Genomic DNA, 12564 nt, shown 5'->3' with positions numbered 1-12564 from the left:
CATGATGGGTGAACCGAAGAGAGGGAGGAGCGATATTCTGGGGAAGCTTGGGTCCTTCTCGTGGGAGTGGGCCGATGGTGAGGATGAGAAATATGTGCACTAGTAGAAAACACGGCTTTCGTCCTAGCCCCGATTGAGCAATACTCCCGGTCGCTTTACAAACTGGGACTGCATTAGTCCCGGTTCAAATGGTTAGGAGCGGACGGACGGCACTCCCATCTTTAGTCCCGATTGGTGTCTAGTCCCGAGATAGACGGGTCCCACATGTCAGTTTTGCTGTTAGTCAGGGCTCGAGTCTGGTTCAGGAAGATTTGTTACTCACTTGACGCAGGAGAAGTGCTCTTTTGTGTCTTTTGACTAAAGCTACGTTAAAGGAATACTAAGCCATAAATATGATGGTTTTAAGAAATTTACTCATCAAAATACACGCTACATGTTTGCGTAGAGGGAACTACACTAGTGTCAAGCAAAATTTTCTTTTCCAAGTCATATAAAGGTGCACCTTGGAGCAAAATGTTGTTTTCCAAAAGATCACCTGAGGGAGGAAATGTTTTCCAAGTGTCAAACCAAATCCAAATGAACTGTATTGCACATGTTCAAGTCACATACTCCGTGGACTATATGCTTGCAAAAATTATCATTTCTGCAATGTGTGTAAGAACACAAAAATTGTAGATAACTATCATTTTTGTCTCAGTTCGCAAATGGCCATCTTTATTAAATCTAATTTCATGGATCCTTGTGTATATATCCATCTTCGACTCGTGTACCACCCTCCTCCCCCCGCCCAACACACACACACGCACGCACGCACATGCTCGATGATAGTCTCCTTAATTAATCGTGATCATCGTGTCCAAAGGATAACACTCTATGTTACGTCCTAAGATGATATTCTTCATAACTTACAGAAACCAAAAAAGTACAAAATCAAACCAAACCATGACATACCATCATGACCGCAGACTTCCCTTTAATATTAAAGACTAGTAGGATATCCGTCCATAGCTACGAACTGCAATGCATATAAATGAATGAACAAAATGATTAAAGTCGTTCTTTGCAATGAAGGCATACACATTATGTTGGTTCATCTCTAATTGTGTACAATATACTTCTAGGTGGCATCATCAACCTTTTACTCCTTCACCCACTCTCTCCATCCTCCCTCTCCTCGATCCTATAAAAACTAACTCCATCATACCCTGACAATGGAGCACCTAAATTACAATCCATTACACCTTACAATCTTTGATTTTCAAACACAAACCGTGTAGTTGAGATATACTGCACGTCGTGCTAAACAGCTCTTTCTCTTCGTCCCTCCCACCATCCCCACTCCATTTCCCTTTCCCTCTTTTTCAATCATGAGTTTTCCTCAATTCACATCATAATGCTTACCTTTACGATTGATGTTTTCCATCATAATACATTCCAAAGTCAATACAACTAAATTTGTTTGCTGGAATATTTATAGTTTGGACACATAGTTGCTGGAGCATATATTATAACCATATAAGTAATAGAAAAATAAGTAATTAAGCAAGTTTTAAAGAAGAAAAGATTGAAATAGTGTCAATTAGTACTAGTTCATCCCAATAACAATTCCGCCCATATTATGCAGTTTGATGTATATATACAATCTTCCAATTTACATATAATATTGACAAGCATTTTAGCGGTTGTTGGTGCATCATTCCCTTATGAACTGGATCGATGATTTAATCTTAAAAAATGAAACCAGTGGTCACACAAATAAGGTAACCAAGCCATCAACCTTTAAGAGGGTTTCAGCATACCCAATGGTATTTTCAGCAAGGCTACATGGATATGAATTTCGAGAGAAAACTTGCAAAAGGGGTAAAAAAAATGAGACCGGTTTATAACCTTTACCGATAATTTTGGATATAAAATAGCATTTCAGTCTAACTATTTGTACTGAAATTTAGACGAATAATCTTCTTATTATGACCTTGGAAACAATAGGCTAGAATCCATGGGATACAAAACAAGGGCCCTACCACAAGTGTGCCACAACTCTGGATATAGGCGCTTGTTCCCTTCTAGTTCTGAAATCAAAACATATGATCTTACTTTCCATATATATTTTATAGCATCAAAACTCCCTGAAATTGGCATTAGCCATAAATTAGAAATTCTACACTCAATAAGCTAATCTTAATATAAAATCCTAGTGGGCTATCATAACATTTAGACTGATGAAATATCATATGTTCAATAGTTCCAGATGAGGACCACCCTTTCAGCCTACTTAATAACGTCATTCTTATCTTATATAAAATAGTCAAAGAATAGTATATATTCATAATCATCCAAAAACATTAATTGGACATTAGGCACCAAAGGAGCAATCTTCAATTATCTAAAAGAGAAGTTAAGCATATGAGTTGAACAAGAGAATTTTTTTGAGCCATGACCATTGGTGAAATATCGTGCATTACGAACTTCACACATTTTTCAAGATGGCAGAAACTACAATAGCATTTCGAGGGAACAATACCTAGCACTGGAGCATGCTGATAAAAATTAGTACTCTACAACAAAGGAAGGCAGTTCTGTAATAGAAATGTTCAATTGGAAAGGTCATATTAGTCCATGGAGTAACCCTAGAAACAAACCATCCATCCATGAAGTAACTACAATAATAACATCCTTTGGAGAGTTGCTAGGAAGGGAGCGAACACCAAACCTGAAAAAGTTTTGTCAGGCCATAGGGATTACCTTGCGATGTTGGGGTTGTCGAACCACCATGCGTGTTGAAGCTCCTTCTGCGTATCTCTTTGAATTACCTTTAGCAATTACAGGTAAACACGAAGTAACAATTTTTTACAAATGGATATTGCTCGAGAGCAGCCTAACTTGTGTCACAGTTCTACAAGTAGACAAGAAATAACAAACCTATAGGAGAAGTTTTGGAACAACGGACGTACATGTAGATTGAAAACGCAAGCCTGGCGTGTTCTTCGCAGAAGAAAATTTCAATTATTTCTTATAGAGCATACTTACTATATCCTAATCTGAACCAAACCAATGCAACTATTTTATTTCCAATTTTCCATTAAACCCCACTCTTCCAACCATGATATTAGGAAACGGTTTCCAAATATACAAATTTGATCAACACAACAGTTTACTTGTTAGTCAGAATGGACACAAATTTTAACTTGACTTCAAGAAATAATACAATGATACATCTATGCCTTGTGGTGGAGATGTGTCGCTAATGGTCGGATATATTACACTTCACCGAGAAATTTCACCAAGAAATAATAACATCGGAGAAACTATTTTTATGATGCCATCTTGAATTTCAGACATAATTGTATCAAACAATTATCCAACTGTATCAACATGCACATCAGGAAAAAAATACATCATGTACTCACTGCATTCCTAGATTTAGACTGTTATCAAGGAGCAAGCTTACCTGAAACACATACACCATCAAGTTGGGGTGCCTGCTATTTAAGAATATAATTATAGTCCACACGCCATATTAGGGATATTTATTTCTTTGACATTTTGCAATCAAAGCAACAGAACAAGCTCTCGAAAGGGTTGTGTGGCTAAAAAACAGAAAGGAATTCAACAAAGATTAAGGTAATATGATCATTTTTTGTGCATTGTTGCTACATAAATGGTTTATACTTGTGATTACTCAATATTAACCATTTAGTATTATGCACCAGAAAGTGTAAATCAGCAATACATAAGATTATCAAAGAAATATTTTAAGAACAATTTCTACTAGCCTTGCACCAAGAGACCATGTTATAAGACGTCAACTTATCTTGTAAAATTTGATCTGAAGTTTCCATACATATACGTATGTAAAATGATGATCAGGCCGGTCTACTAAAATAGATAGTTGTTTTTTCTTAAACTTTGCATCTCACGAGCTAGCTGCTAAAAAGGTAGGAGTCTAATCTTTCTCTAATAGATATCTTTCTGAAAGCGATGATATAGTATCTGACCAGGTAAACAGTAGTTTCCTGGATATTGTCACACCTTTAAATGTGAAATCGACAAACAATATAGGAATCAAAATTGAAAAGTTACCCTATCTCCTAAACTTTTAGTACAAGCTTTGTATTTCACACACTTGTAGGTCTCATAACATTTCAATAAAATCCATATTTCGTCATACCGGATTTCACCGCTGCACCTTCCAGGCTACTTCTACTTTTCTACATACGCTGGAACTGTACCGGATTTCACCCCAGGAGAGTGAAGAGACGTCTAAATACCTAAATTTACCTAGGGGTAGATAGCCGACGACTTCGCGAAGGAAACACTGATATGCGAGGATGGTGGGGTGCTGCTTGCCAGTGTACATGAGGCCGCTGAACCGTCTAGTACGGTGACCTGTGTGAGCTCCTCCTACATCGCGTGTGTGGTGACCCCATCATTTTAGACGCGTCGGACATGACCTTGGCTGCGGCGGTTACGTCATCCTCGCCATCAACTGGATGTGCACAAGGGGGAGATGGGCAAGAGATGCTAAGGAACCAGTGGTGGCAACCATGCATGGTCATGCCGGTGTATAGTACAAAGTCATCTCGTCTGCAAGGCGGTAGACCAAGTGAAGGACGCGGCACCACTAGCAGTAGTGGTGGGTGACGTCAGCTCCGGCTGCAACGCCAACCAGCACAAGGGCGAGCGCAAGCATATGGTCGGAGAGGCTGACACGATGTGGGCGGGGCAGCGGCCGACGACGCGTTAGTAGGATGTGGGGAGTAGTCGAGATGGCAATGTGGCATGGACCAGAGGCTGGATTCAAAGGAGTGACAAAGGAGGCAGGGTACATCTAGGGCTGACTGTGTTGTGTTCTGTCTCATGGGGCTGGGCTTAGCCCATGTGCTTGGTGGTGCGGGAGTTCGGAGGGGCGGACATCGTCATTCAATTGGATACAAAACAAAGCGACAAAACCTACCAATCCCCTTTATGAATTAATTTGACTGAGTGACGTATGGTAAGATTAATTAATTTAGATTTGGTGTCTAGAGATTGATCCTATTTATTCTTTTCATAAAGACATTGCTAAATAACTTGTGCCAACATGAAAAGTTCTGATACGTTCAGATTTTTGCTAGTTATAAAAGTCGGTATGACAAACATGACGGTGGGGTTTAGTTGAGAAAATTTGGCGCATACGTGCAAGTGTTCAAAAACTAGCATGAAAGATCAAAATTATTTGGAACTTAAAAAATGGTTTGCTTCTAACTAGAGTGACTAAATCGAAATCCATTTTCACCACACCGTTCTCGTGGCAAAATCTTCCGAACTAGATCCCATACATCCCTATTCTGATAAATATTTCCGAAAAGCAACTTTGAGTCATGAAAAAAGCAAGTTTAATGGTACACATATGCTTATCTAGCTCAGACCGATTTTCTACGATAATGATATGTAAATCATTTGTTATGAATTAGTCTGTGATGAAAAACATGTTTCTGAAAAAAAACTGTTGCGTGGATATCATTTGAGTTGCTTTTGTGTAGTTTCTAGGACATGATTCTTTTTCCGAAGCCACGTAATAAAAACACAAATTTATATTACTGGTTGTTTTAGCCACACCAATATTATTTAAGAAACATGATCAAACTCTTAAAATTTATACAAGATTTTCATGGTTTTAATAAAAACAAGAAAATCGATAATAAAAAAAAGATTGAGGTCATTATAAAATATTTTCTAGAAACCATGAAAAAATTTATTAGGACATACAATTCATAATATACATTCTACGTATCAGTTTTCTTGTGCGAAATGATCTACCTATCAGTTTGTGAACAAACTCTTAAAAGGTTCATGCTAAACTCGTGCTTTTGTGGTAATAAGTATCTTCTCGATTATATTCATCATAACAAGTCCATGTGAAATCCATTTCTTGAATGTTTGATGATGATAAGAATTATTCTTTTTTGGAAAAAAACTATTTGGCGCCTAGTTTTACTCAAATCAAATATATCCATAAAGACATGTCCATGTCGAATCTTGTTTTGAATGTCTCATGACGAGAAACATTAAAAATTTGCAACGAAACCATGTGACATCTAGTTTTACTCAACCGAAAACCAATTTCGTGACATGTGCTAGAAAAGTTTGCTTTTCTGGGAGAAAGTTGTTTTTTGAAAATATTTACTGGAACATGCCCATGTGGGATGTTAAAGATCTTGTCTCGATGAATAAAAACGGATTTGGATTTGGCCGATTAGTTTGAAAGTTATGTGTTTTTATATCTTTAAATATATATTACATAGTGCCAATGTCATCTATTTTGTTTGTACGTGGGGTATTTTGCTCACTAGATAGCCATAAAAAATATATAAGAGCACGATGAATGACTGAAGATGTATATGTCGTCCGCCATTTTGAACGAAAAATAGCACGTGCATCATAGAGCATTTGGGATAATGATGTCGTAAATCCGCTTTGCTAACATTTGTATCTGATACCCCAAAAAAACATTTGTATCTGAAACAGATAGCTGCATGAGCTGGTGCGGTGATGTGGAGGTGCCATACCCGTTCGGCATTGGCCCGTCCAATTGCTACTCGCCAGGGTTCCGCCTCGTGTGCGACACGACCAATCACCCCCCACAGCTGCTCCTCGGTAATGGCGAGTTCCGGGTCGTCAATATCTCCCTTCCCAACTCCACGATGGGTCTTATCGGGACCAACGACATTTATCCCTACGGAATGTCAAGAGCTTCACTGGCCACTGAATTTTCGGATGCTTTCCCTTCTTTTTCTGCTGAAGAGGTGCCCTACTCCCTGTCCATGAGCAACGAGCTCGTCCTCACGGGGTGCAACGCGCATGCGATTCTGGTGGGTCACAGCGACCCAGCCATTATCAGCGGTTGCGCCTCCTTCTGCTACAACAATGACACCGGTGGTGTCTGGGGCGATGGGTTGTCAACAAATGGCATACATGGTGGAAACAGCGGTGGCGGCAGCAAATACTGCTACGGCAATGGATGTTGCAAGGCGCGCATCTCTGAGTCCATGGACGGAATGCCAAAGAAACTCGACTTCAAATGGATCAACACCAACTCTCAAATACGGTTGCCTGTCTATGTATTCATCGCAGAGGAGGGATGGTTTGATCCGGTGGGTGTCACCGGCAAACTGATGCGGGAGGGCCGTGGTCGGAACAACCGGACATCGGATGTTATGAAGCCTCGCATTGTTCTCCAGTGGGAGGTGGTACTCCCGCATAATGGTTCATCATCAGCCAACGTGAGCTCACATCCCGGCTGCGATGGCGGCGATTATCAGGTTACACCACGCGACCAGATCTGCAAGAGCAAGCACAGCCAGTGCAAGCGTGGGAACAGAGGCTATACGTGCCAGTGCAAAGAGGGCTACGACGGCAACCCATACGTTGTCCACGGCGGATGCAAAGGTTCGATAAATTCCATCGATTGCTGCACACATATATACAGCTATTACGTAATACCACTACTACGTACATGTAACTTACTGAATTCCAACTTTTCTTGTCTCCAGATGTCCGCTCCAAATACGTAGGTGAGCAACAAATGCCGCAAATTTAATTTTCCTATCTACTCCCTCCGTTTCTAAATATAAGACTTTTTAAAGATTGTACTATAAACTACATACGGATGTACATAGACATATTTTAGAGTATAGATTCATTCATTTTGCTCCCTATGTAGTCTTATAGTGAAATTCCTAAAATGTCTTGTATTTTGGAACGGAGGGAGTACATCAGTGTTGTGGTCTGGTACTCAATGTTATGCATCGATCGATTGCTCCTGCTCATATATTCATATGTTGCCAATATTTTCGTTATTCCATATAGAAGTTTCTTAGTAAAATGTAGATCGACTATGAGGTGTAGATAGCACTGGGACAACATGGGTCTATCCTTTTCTAGCTTTCAATATTAATATGAAAAACCATTTATCATGATTAGTCAAAATTTTATTGTTAGATTGGCTGCAAGGAATTCTTCTTGTTAGCTTTATGACAAAAATATCTACAAAATAAACTTCTACGAGCATTTATTATATAGTACCCCCCCGTTGGTAAACATAATAAGACTTCCTAGAACTTTTTTCAGTACCTGTTCTATATTTTACTTGCGTCGGGGGCAAAATGTTTCTGCACATTTGTTGGCTAGATCTTGTAATTAGCTAGGGTGTCGTGTTTGGCGTGGTGTGTCTCCCGAATGCATCCCGGAATCTTTTTGTATGGACATTAGGCCATAATCTATAAAGTGGGTGTGTTATCAAAATAAAAATAAAAATAAGACTTCCTAGAAAGTGTGCAACAGTAATACAGATTTTCAACTAAAAAAGTAGATTTTGACTGCAAACATATATACAACAAACATTTCATTTTGCAAGGTCAAAATAGTATTATCATGAATATAAAATTCATAAGTTTTTTAACTAACATAGTATACCTACAAAAAATGCAGCGATCAAAGAAACATGTTGGACGTCGGCTCAATACATATATGAAATGTGTCCACCATAGCGAGATAAATATCTTTACTAACATATTATAAAAATTGTGCCTATCATATTTTACCACAGAACTAGTTAATTAAGGCTTCCCAAGGTTTTAATTCTACGAAGAATTAAAAGTAGTCAATGGTCAATGAGGGAAATGAGGATGTGTTAACAATTTCACGAAAAATAACAAAACATAAACTAATTTGTTTGGTCAACAAAATACAATAAACAATTGTCATTGTTACAATTATGATCCGTGCACTATTTCGGCTCTATATCTATTACTCCTTCCAGTTCCTAAATGATTCATTTGATGCATCAACATGGCATTCAAAAAATGGCAAACCTTGGCCACTAGTTTATCTTTAGGTATATTTGTAATACCTAGTAAAATCAAACAATATGAGAGCACTTTTTGCGACAAAATTATGGATTGTATTTATGCGCATACTAGAGAAAATGAATGATAATGAATTACTCTTTTCAGGTTTGAACGTAATTATTGGACTTGCTAGTGGAGCGGGCCTCATATTTTTGGTCCTCATTGCATACTATATTTCCTATAAATATAAGCTTCAAAGGGCACAAATGTTAAAATGGAAGTATTTCGAGCAAAATCGTGGGCAGTTGTTGCAACAGTTGGTATCTCAAAGAGCTGATATTGCAGAGAGAATGATCATAACCTTGGGAGAATTGAAGAAGGCAACAAATAATTTTGATAAAGCTCGTGAACTTGGTGGTGGTGGACATGGTATGGTCTATAAAGGGATTTTGTCGGACCTCCACGTCGTAGCCATCAAGAAAGCAAAGATGGTTGTTCAAAGGGAGATTGATGAGTTTATTAATGAGGTTGCTATCCTATCACAAATCAACCATAGGAATGTAGTAAAACTATATGGCTGCTGCCTAGAAACAGAAGTCCCATTGTTGGTCTACGAGTTCATATCCAATGGAACTCTTTATGATCATCTTCATGTTGAAGGATCAAGATCATTGTCATGGGATGATAGGCTACGGATAGCAACTGAAACGGCTAAATCTCTTGCCCACCTTCACTCAACAGCTTTAGTACCTATCATCCATAGAGATGTCAAGCCTGCTAACATACTTTTGGATGATACTCTAACAGCAAAAGTAGCAGACTTTGGAGCTTCAAGCTACATTTCATTGGACAAATCAGGTCTCACAACAATGGTGCAAGGTACACTAGGATATCTCGACCCGATGTACATGCACACATGGCGGCTCACGGAAAAAAGTGATGTTTATAGCTTTGGTGTTATGCTTATAGAGTTGATGACAAGAAAGAAGCCATTTACCTACATGGCTCCCGAAGGCAATGGTCTTGTTGCACATTTTTCTACCTTATATACAGAAGGCAATATTTCACAAATATTAGATCCACAAGTTATGAGCGAGGGTGGCAACAAAATTGATGGAATCGCTAGAATAGCGATAGAATGTGTGAAAATAAGAAGGGAAAAACGACCAACAATGAGAGAAGTAGAGTTGAGACTGGAAGCTGCTCAATCAACTGCTAGATCTGAGGCAAATTGTGATGTTGCAGCAAATTCTCTATCAGCAAGCACAGCAAGATTGACTAGCAGACAATATAGTTTGGAACAAGAGTACATATTGTCTGCTAGATATCCACGGTAGTTCTATTTGCACATGAGCTGAACACATTCAACTTTAAGATATTTTGTGCACTATATTACCTTAGTGGAAAGGACTGTTCTAATCCCTTTCTCTGCTGGCAGCTTTGTTTTTAGCCTTTTATTATTTTTCGCATTCAGTGTAAACTCACGGTCAGCTTGCATGGAAGCTTGCTATTCATGTACCAGAATAATGAATTGGTCGCGAGAACTTATGGGTTTTACTTCTAGCCTACTTCAACTTATTTGGGACTAAAGGCTTTGTTGTTGTTGTTGTAGTGTGAACTCACGGTCAGATTTGCAAAGCTCGTTGGGATCGATTTGTCTGCCCCAGGAAACAGATGTCTCTCACTTTGTATGGATTGCGGTTATTTTGAATATGCCTCTCACGTTGTTTGGACTGCGGTCGTTTCTCTACTTCCTTTAGCTAAACAATGCATGATCTGTCTTTTCTTCCGTACTAAATAACAAGATCTAATTCAAACATATCTTATCTGCATGGCTAGTGGCTCACAAGTTGCGTTCGAGTAAAGCCTATTTGATACCATGAAAAAGGCCATTTGAATATGAGAATACCATACATATTTACTGAAGAATGTTTACATAGTTCGTCACCAACAGTTGTGAGAGCCCATTGCCCTTCCTAGAATTTTCTGTCTACTCACCTTAACCTTCAAGCTCAAAATGGTTGCACATCCTTTTCATGCCACACAAGAACTTTATATTCGTCACCAACAAAAGGTGGGCAATAGAATTGTCAAGAAACGCCTTCAGTTACAAGACATAGTCCGGAGTATTCGAGCGTAACTGGCTTTGTGTACTTGTAGACTTTCTTGAGGGTCTTGTAGCGACGAGGCCCTGAGGAATCCGTTGTGGCTTGCGAAGGAGGTGACACAAATTGTGTCGATGTTGATGCACTTGAGGAAGATGGCTGAGTCTCGGGCGTGTCATCGACATCCGCGTCGTGGGCGTAGTCGTCGTGATCATGATCATCATCTTGATTGTCATCGTCACTATGCGCCTCGTTGTCGATGTTGTCGTCAAGATCTCCACCCGTGCCGTGTGCTTCGTTGTCGCTATCTCCTTGCGACCTATGCACTTCGTCGTCGGTGTCGGCACCATGATGATCACTACCATTGTGGTCACCTTAGTTGGGCGTCTTATCAACCACTTGGACATCCTCCCCTGGATCATCATCAGTTGGAAATTCAACCATGAATATGTTACTGTTTGGAGCATTGTCGGCTGCGGCGCTCAAATTCCACGCTTGGTTTTCTTCAAACACGACGTCGCGTGAAATCCTAGACGCTTGGTTTGTGGATCGTAGAAGCGGTATGCTTTGGTGCCGGAACTCCTCTCGTATCCGATGAACACCATCTTGGTGCTACGATTGGCAAGCTTTGAGAGATGCGGCTCCGCCGTCTTCACATGTGCCACACACCCGAACGTCCGTAGATGAGACACATTCGGCTTATGTCCGTAAATTGCTTCATACGGAGTCTTGCCGATCACCGCCTTTGTTGGAGCCCGGTTGAGAAGATAGACCGCCGTCGAAACAGCTTCTCCATAAAAATTCCCCGGCAGGTTCTTGCTCTTGAGTAAACTCCTTGCCATGTCAACGACGGTTCGATTGCGCCTTTCAATGACCCCGTTCTGCTGCGGCGTGTAAGATGCCGTGAGGAAGCTTTTTATGCCAATCTTCTCGCAGTAATCGTTGAATTCGTTCGACATAAATTCTCCGTCGCGATCTGTCCGTAGAGCGCGAACCTTCAACTTGTATTCCATCTCCGTTGCAGCCTTCAACTTCTTGAACGCTTCAAAGGCCTCATCTTTAGATCGTAGGAGAATGACCCACATATATCTCGAGTAGTCGTCTACCACGAGGAAGAAATACTTCTTTCCCGCGTGAGTTGTTGGGGTGATAGGGCCACATAGATCACCATGGAGCAGCTCGAGTGCATCACTTGCACGATAGGTAGACTGAGCAGGGAACGGCCTGCGGTGTTGTTTTCCAACCAAGCACCCGTCACATACTCGATCAACATGGTCGATAAATGGCATCCCGGATACCATCTCCATCTTTGACATCTTCTTCAAGGCGTAGAAGTTAACGTGTCCAAATCTAGCATGCCATAACCACGAATCATCATCACTCTTGGCGAGCCAACACTCCGGTTGAGATTGATCAAGGTTGAGGATATAGAGCCTATTCCGTGTGCGATTAACACGAGCTAGCACGTTTTGGAGGTTGTCGAAGATCGTCATCACTCTGTTCTCGATATTCACCTTGCATCCATTCTCGTCAAGCTTCCCAATAGAGATAATGTTGTTGCGAAGCCGTGGGATGTAGTACACTCCGGTGAGTATGCGATGTTCGCCTGTGAGACCCTCGAAGAGGACAGA

At 40.2% G+C, this 12564-nt stretch overlaps 1 protein-coding gene across 1 annotated transcript in view; it reads left to right on the top strand.

Annotated features, from left to right (window-relative positions):
- Positions 1-10385, top strand: part of LOC123406063 (wall-associated receptor kinase 3-like) — a 35512-nt gene extending 25127 nt beyond the window's left edge. Inside the window, exons 3-5 of the mRNA XM_045099558.1 lie at positions 6508-7428; positions 7533-7553; positions 8994-10385. Of these exons, the coding sequence (XP_044955493.1) occupies positions 6508-7428; positions 7533-7553; positions 8994-10165 (2114 nt within the window). The 3' untranslated portion in view covers positions 10166-10385. The remainder of the gene's footprint in view (positions 1-6507; positions 7429-7532; positions 7554-8993) is intronic.
- Positions 10386-12564: the final 2179 nt, after the last annotated feature.

The sequence above is a fragment of the Hordeum vulgare genome, chromosome 6H, assembly GCF_904849725.1.
Source record: "Hordeum vulgare subsp. vulgare chromosome 6H, MorexV3_pseudomolecules_assembly, whole genome shotgun sequence".
Classification (NCBI taxonomy): Eukaryota; Viridiplantae; Streptophyta; class Magnoliopsida; order Poales; family Poaceae; genus Hordeum; species Hordeum vulgare.
Note: the sequence above shows the minus strand (reverse complement) of the source record. Positions and strands in the feature narration are given on the sequence as shown.